This window comes from Poecilia latipinna, unplaced genomic scaffold (assembly GCF_001443285.1).
Source record: "Poecilia latipinna isolate Pla-1442-1.1 unplaced genomic scaffold, P_latipinna-1.0 Scaffold2016, whole genome shotgun sequence".
Taxonomy (NCBI): Eukaryota; Metazoa; Chordata; class Actinopteri; order Cyprinodontiformes; family Poeciliidae; genus Poecilia; species Poecilia latipinna.
The window spans coordinates 68,946-76,567 of record NW_015114632.1 but is presented as its reverse complement, the minus strand read 5'-3'; the positions used below and the strand labels follow the sequence as shown (position 1 = coordinate 76,567).

At 40.9% G+C, this 7,622-nt stretch overlaps 1 protein-coding gene across 1 annotated transcript in view; it reads right to left on the bottom strand.

Moving 5' to 3' along the window:
• Positions 1-203: 203 nt before the first annotated feature.
• The window catches only part of dlk1 (delta like non-canonical Notch ligand 1), a 14,960-nt gene continuing 7,541 nt past the window's right edge, over positions 204-7,622 (bottom strand). The window contains exon 6 of the mRNA XM_015016425.1: positions 204-1,934. Within this exon, the coding sequence (XP_014871911.1) occupies positions 1,145-1,934 (790 nt within the window). The 3' untranslated portion in view covers positions 204-1,144. The remainder of the gene's footprint in view (positions 1,935-7,622) is intronic.

The window sequence follows — 7,622 nt, the reverse complement described above, 5'->3', positions numbered from 1 at the left end:
CATCTCCTCTACAAATGTGTGCAAAACTTTGTCAATATTCCGCGTCTCACGTGAAAAAGTCTGCTGCATTTTCCTCCACTTCGTGGTTTAAATTCGTGGCAACATCCTGTTGATCATGTGACTTGATCCTCATCGTTTCCAAAATAAACCAATTTTGATGCAGCCAAAAACAAAAAACTCATCCTAAAAAGAACTTGGTTTCGCAAAATTGCTTTATTTAAGCAAATTTATTTTTTAATTGTCAAATTGTCTAGTTTTGTGGAAATGCATCTTATTATGGGCTTACTAAATCTAAACAGCTTTTGGTGGAGGAAATGTGATGGTGTGGTAAAAGTCATTATTGGAGGTAAGTTCAGTTTATTCTGCCCACTCTTATCCAAACATAAACTTTAATCATCCAACCAAATGAATCAATAATCCATTTTAAATTGAAGTTTTAAATGGGTGCAACCCTCCCAATACACTTTCCTTAATAATGTGGCACCATTTAATAAAAGTTTTCCAATAATTTTACAGTTGCCAAGAAACTTTGTTTTAAAGAAATAAACATTTCCTTACTTTCTGTGCATAAAAACTGGACTAATATCCAACAAAGAACCGACTTATTGGTACATTTACAACAAGGTAATGTTTGTTCTGTAAATTTATAAGCAAGAAAAACCATAATGCACATCGACTGCACATTACTGTACAAACTCACCAATTATTAGTAAATTAAAACTCATAAGTCCCACATAGGTTGTCATCTAACAGAAATTTTTACACTTTGTCTGGAATGATCACTACCAGTTTACGACTAAACTATTCTGAAATAAAACTGTTTTGTTTATAAATTTGTTCATAATTTATAAACAAAGTAAAATAGCTTACAAAAAAATCCAATTAGAAGCACAAAAAGAAACGAGTAATTAGTAGAGGAGTAAAGATAAGCCACACAATGACATCTTTTGATTTTCTGCACAATTTCAGTGGATTTTAATAGCATGACTGATGAACATTTACAGCCTCACGTAACATTCGTCCTGTTGGTCCACAGCAGGATACGTTCAGCCCAGTCTGCGCTGCACGACAGTGCTTCATTCTGGGTTACACGTTTGTTGGGGCTCCCTCCGCAGGGAGCCGGTAACAGGAGGAGACGTTTTGATCAGATGGAGGTGTAGTGTCTCCCGAAGCTGGAGAGTCTAATCTTTTCTGGCAGGATGATGTTTACAGAGTGCTCCGGTTCTTCCTGGCTTGCGCTGCCAGCTTCCCTCAGCAGGTGTTCCCGCTGCTGCCGAACAAGCTGGCTGTACTTGGCGTTGGCCAGCCATGTCTCGCAGCGGCCAAAGAAGACTATTCCTGTGGTGCCCAAGATAACCAGACAGGTGAGCAAGGCCAGCATGCCGAAACAGATGAGCTGGCCGTGGGTGACGAGGACGCCAGAGGAGTGGACCGACTCCTTCAGGGTGATCTTCAGCAAGTCCCTCTCCGGCGGTCTGAGCAGCTTGTGAAAGGCGTGGGCAGGGAGGGAGTAGTGCTGCGGAGTGAGGGCAAATCCTCTGTGCTCCACTGGTCTGGTACTGGCAGGCCTGGTCCTGGATCTCTGTCTGTGATGGAGGGAACAGGTGGGACCCGTGAACCATTTCTGACAAATGCAGCGGAAGGTTCCGTCTGACTGACTGACGCACGTTCCGTCGTTGGCGCAAGGCGCACCCGCGCAGGCGGAGAGGCTGCTGGTGTCGTTGCACGTGAAGCCGGTGAAGCCGGGTGGACAGGCGCATGTGAAGGCCAGGCCGTGGTCCGTGCAGTTGCCCCCGTTGAGGCAAGGGTTCGGCTGGCAGCTGCCGACACTGATGTCACAGAGGGCGCCGGAAAATCCAGGAGGACATAGACAGGAAGGGTCGGCTGCTGAGCCGCTGGACTCCACACACGTGCCTCCATTTTGACAAGGAGAGCTGAGGGACACAACAGGACAAAGTCAACGTATTTCAGAGAGGAAGAAGGTCTAGCATTTATTATGTAAAGATGACCTATTATGCTTCCATGAACAGGTTAGGATTTGGGCGATACAAAACATGTTCATTACAGTTTTTGCACAAAGCCGTTTGTAGATAATGAGAGTTTAGTCTGATCAGTTCTGCCTGTTGGCGCCTTGTCACTTTAAATCCAAATAATCTGCTGCTGGCCACACCTCCCTGCTCAACATTTACACTCCCATGTGAAAATGGCTGCAAACAGACATGCAAATAGCAGAAGTGGAGCCTTCTGCAAAAGCATGAATCCAGCAAGTGGTTCCTAAATGGTGAATTAACTAAAAAACATGTCTTTTCCAGCAGCCATTGTGAAGCGGTAAAACCAGCTGACCAAACATGTTGGAGTTCCATTTGGGTTGCTAGGTAACGGCTGGGCTCAGCTGGGGTTGCTAGGTAACGAGCTGGGCTCAGCTGGGGTTCCTAGGTAACGGGCTGGGCTCAGCTGGGGTTGCTAGGTAACAGTGCAGTGCCAATGAAACGTTTCATTTTCCAGACACCAAAATACATTCACTGATTACTAAACAGTGGGTAGTGGTGTTTTTTTGTTTTGTTTGTTTTTTAAGTGCTTGGGCTGGTTTTAGAAGTAGTAGAAACCCAAATGCAAGTACAAAAATATGCAAAAATGAATTTGTTCAGTCTATCCACGTTTTATTCATGTAGTTATGAAAGAGGAGGTAATGAAGATGAGAATTTAATCGGAAAGGTTAGAGCTTGTCTGGAGGTCATTTTAATTAATCTGTCTCTTCCTTTCAGACATGGTTCCATTTTATTTCCCAGAAAAATAAAGAAGATGGTTCTCAGCAAACTCACTAATTTACCACAGACTGAGTCATCAAGCTGAAAAAGCCTCATAAGCCGTCCTTGGAGGTTGTACCAAAACTGCCGCTTATGAAGAGCAGCCCAGGCTTTCTAAACAGAAATCATCAGGAAGATCTGCAGGCTTCACAATGTTTATTCTAATAATTTGCCTTTTTCCCATAAAATGGTCACAGCAACCAAAACATAGATTAGCTGTCAACTTGAAAACTGGTCGTTAATCACCAACAGAAACTGGTAGAAATTTTACAAGAATTATAGTTGAATTATGAAAATCAGTCTGTGGCACCTACTAGTACTAGGGACAAGCTAAGAGAAATGGTCTTAATTATGAGAATAAAACGTCATAATCCAAAAATGAGGTCAAAAGATCACCACAATAACGTAACAGTCATAAGATGACAAAAAGGTCATAACAAAGTTGTCTTATCAGGATAAATCATAAGATTAACCCAGTAATATTCCCAGAATAAAGTCGTAATCTCATGATTACATCTTGTGAATTTACACTTTGGTATCAGAGAAATAAGGAAATATTTCATTCTTTAAACACATTAGCATCAAATCTTCAGCAGTAGCAGAACTTTGAAACAATTGTTCATTAAAAAAAATACTTCTCTTTATCAAAGTTTTTTCATTAAAATTACTTTTTTTCATAATTCTATGACTTTTTTCCCCATCATCTTTATTCTGCTAATGTAATTACTAGATTCTCATAATTAAAGTTTTTTTCTTACTCTGGTCCCAATGTGCCGTCAAACAAAAACATATCGCAACTTTATCTGAATGAAGGACTTTAAATTTGACATGTCAGGTATACCGTACAAAGAAGCCAGTTACCTGCTTTTGTCAGAGAAGCTTAACATTAAATTACTGAATTACCTCCTTTATAGACCAAACTCTGACCGTCTGGCTACATTTACTAAACCTACGACCTGCAGAAATGGGATATTTATTTGGTTCTCCTAATCTCAGGAATGGGTTTTACTTCACGATCCTCTCAAGGCGGTGGTTAACGATCCTGTTTGTGCTTCTGTTTCCTCTTCCACTGAACAGCTAGCTTCAGTGACCTTTTCTGGCTTTTACTCCTGGAGGGTTTCAGTAACCGTCTGCAGGACACCCATCAGGTCAGCCGTCTCCTCCATGACTGTGCAGACCATAACGTGATATTTCTGACTTAAAGGTGACTTCTGCTTCTTTGAACAGGTTAGGATGTTCATTACATTTTTTGCATGAAATCATTTGTGGATAATGAGATTTTAGTCTTGAGTTGCTGTTATAAGATGTTTTAGGGCGTCTTGACACTTTAAATCCAAATAAGTTGCTGCTGGCCATGCCCGCTAACTCTACGTTTACACTCACACATCAAAATGGCTGCAAACAGATGCGCAATTCTACCGTACATCTTTGAAAAGCAGAAGTGGAGCCTCCTGCACAACCATAAGAACACAGCAAGAGGTTTCTGGATGGCAAGTCAACAGCAAAACACTTGTCTTTTCCAGCAGCCATTGTACAGCACACAAAGCAGAAAAAACCAGCTGACCAAAGGTAACAGAACTCTGCCTGGGTTGCTAGGTAACATGCTGGGGTTGCTAGGCAACAGTGCAGCGCCCATGGAGTGTGGCTCGGCAATCAGGAGTGTTTTGAAAAGGCTTGTTTTTCAGACACCAAAAAACACGAACTAATTGCCAAAAACCAGTTGGGTATTGGTTTGTTTTTTTAAGTGCTTTATCTGTTTTTAGAAGCAGTGGAAATCCACATGGAAACACAGAAATTGATGCATGTCAATTTTGCGTAATAAGTCCCGTTTAAATGTTAATTTTAATTTGCCTTTTGTAATTTAACTTGAGAAATTGGGTTTTGGGTTTCCACTTGCTGCAAGTCAATCAGAAATCAATTAAATTCTTGAAACATAACACTTATTACTCAGAAACGTTTGAGTGATCTTCTAATTTACCAAGCTGCACCTGCGATGCTCATTGGTATTTTACTGCTGTGAGCAATTCTTCCCCTTCACACCAATAAGAAACAGTATGCCTCATTTTCTGCAAATTAAAAATCTGAACCCATTACGGGACATAAATAAAAGAAACCTCGGCTGTGCCTGTGAAATAATCCGCCGGCGCCGACTTGTGCGATGGCGTATCTGATCAATGCGGTCATGCTTAACAGGACGCAGACAGATGAAAGCCCAGATAGAAACCAATCAATACTTCCAGCAGTACTTTGGGTAATTACACGAGCCTCCAACACCTTGTCTGAGTGAGTGTGAAGAAATGCGGTTCTTTTCCAGACATCCCTGCCTCGTAGCGCAGCTGATTAATGTTAGAACCACAGGCAGGGATCTGGGTTTTCCACCGTGAATAACGGCCGAGCAGTTTATTTTGTAAGGCAGTTCGGTGTTGGTTAAGAGTAAGTCGGTTTGTCCTGGTCAGTGCTGGCTGGCAGCACAAACACAGAGAGGTTGAGGGTCCAGACAGCCACCTGTAGTCTTTTACAGCCTGATGGGCAGATTGAGGATTCCTGCCGGATAACAGCAGGAAAGCTCTTCAGCTTTTCCTCAGATGTCATTCAGAAATACAGAGAACTTTGTTCAACTTACTCTTTAGCTTCATGGCGCTGATTTATCTAGTTTGTTGTGTTTCTGAATGAGACTGACAAACCTGACAAAGGAACGAACCTGGACTTTACAAGTGATTTTTTATTTACTTTAAATTCGCCAGCAAATCTTTTACCTGCAGAAATTCACCTGCAGACGTGACCCGAACCAAAACCATCAGAACTGGAGCGAATCGAGCCGCTCTTAGCCAATCAAATTATGCTCCTCTGATCACATTTCAAGAACTCGGACTTTTGATCTCAGAAGATTAAAGTCGGAATTTCGAGAAAAATGACAGAATTCAGAAAGAACAACAATTTCTCTAAGAAATGTCAGAAATATGAGAAAAACTGTAAAAATTACAAAAAACAGCGATAGAATTCTGAGAAAAAGACAGCAATAAGAGAAACGATAGAATCCATCTAAGGAATGTCAGAAATCTGAGAAATAAACATCAGGAGTTTGAGATAAAGACAGCAATCCGAAAAAAACATCAGAAATCCAAAAAACCCCAAGAGGAGTCTCTAAATCTCCTGACAGAAATCCAAGAAAAATGACAGAATTCTTCTGTGAAATGTCAGAAATCCGTGAAAAACATCAGAAACTGTCAGCTCACTCAGACTTTGTAAAGCTACATGTTTTATTCTCTATGAGTTCAGGGTATAAAAAGTTTAAATTATCTTCATCAGCATTAATAGCAACCTGTTAAAATCCAAGGTCTGACGTTGCAGTTTTTATCACCGTTTGTCAAAGCGAACGAGCTGGAGCTCCGAATCTGTGGATGTTGGCACCTCAGAGACCAAATATTCTCCATGTAAAGGCAATATAATATTTTCCCAATGAAACTGCAGAGTCGAGGCCTTTTGAATGCACAACAAAGACGCAGGAAGGAGGCACTGACGTCGTCCTGCAAGCTAAGCAAGGAAATCAGGTCACAGGCAGCTCTGAAATGTGACAGCCTATTAAGAGCATTTTGATTTATTTGATCTTGAAGTATTGACATGAAAGGTTGAGTGCTTTGAAGTGGCCTAAAGAAAGCTCAGAATCTGTGGAAATGTCACATTTTCTCCAAGACAGGAGCATATTTATACTCATATTTATAGCACGAGGAAATAACTGCAGTTTGACATGAAAACTACAGAATCCTGTAAAATATAATCACTATTTTACAGGAAAGCGTTGCTACTACTGATTTAAAATTGAGAAATGTTCAAACATTTAGATTTAATTTGACTATAAAGTTATTCTCTCAGTTGGAAATTCAAATAAACAGTGAATAAAATTTACACTTCATTGTAAAGATTACAGTTTAAAATCTGAAAAGTGTGGCATTGCACTAGCATTCAGGGCTAAATCAATACGTTAAGCCATCTTTCATTGTATTTACAGATGTAATTCAGTTAGTGTTTCTCTCCCAGCTGTGCACATTAACAAACTGAAATACTTTGAGCTTAGCTTCTTTTCTGACTGGCTCCAAAAACAGGAAGTGGACTACAACGCAGGGCATTCTGGGTAAATACAATCAAAACAAACAAGTTAGCTTAGCGTCTTATAATGACTAAATAAATCCTACTACTACTAATATCTGATGCCACTCCATTTTTATTTCCATCTTCAGACATGTTTTTTCCTTCAGTGGTTCTTGGTGCAGCGCCCCCATAGCTGAGGAGGGGAACAGGTTTTTCAATTAGTTTGAATTGGTTGACCGTGCAGTGTGAAAGAGAACAGCAGCAGCTGGAAATGTAAAATGATGCAACGTTTGGTCCCAAATTGAACCTGAATCTACCGGAGTATCAGGTGTGATGTTTAGCTGCTGCAGTTTGTAAAACAAACCTTTTGAACAACCTGTTCTCCTCCTCGACAGGAAAACCTCTGAAGACGACACTGAGCGCAACTTCCTTCTTCACAAAATGGAAACAAAAGTGGAGCAGCGACATTTTTTAGCAGTTGGAGGATTTCTCTCTCATCTTTGGCAAAAAACCACAAGCCATTTCTCTCGCTAGCGCTAGCCTAGTGTGTTTGTTTTGGCTTCATCTACACAGAATGTCCTGCTCTGTGTGCTTCTAGAGCGGTGCTCCAGAGTGCAGTTTGCACCAGATTTCACTTCAACCAAATCGAGATCGAGGATTGTAGACAAACCAGAGTTTACTTTTCTTGACTGATTGCACATTCAGAGCTCCCCAAACCAACCAGAG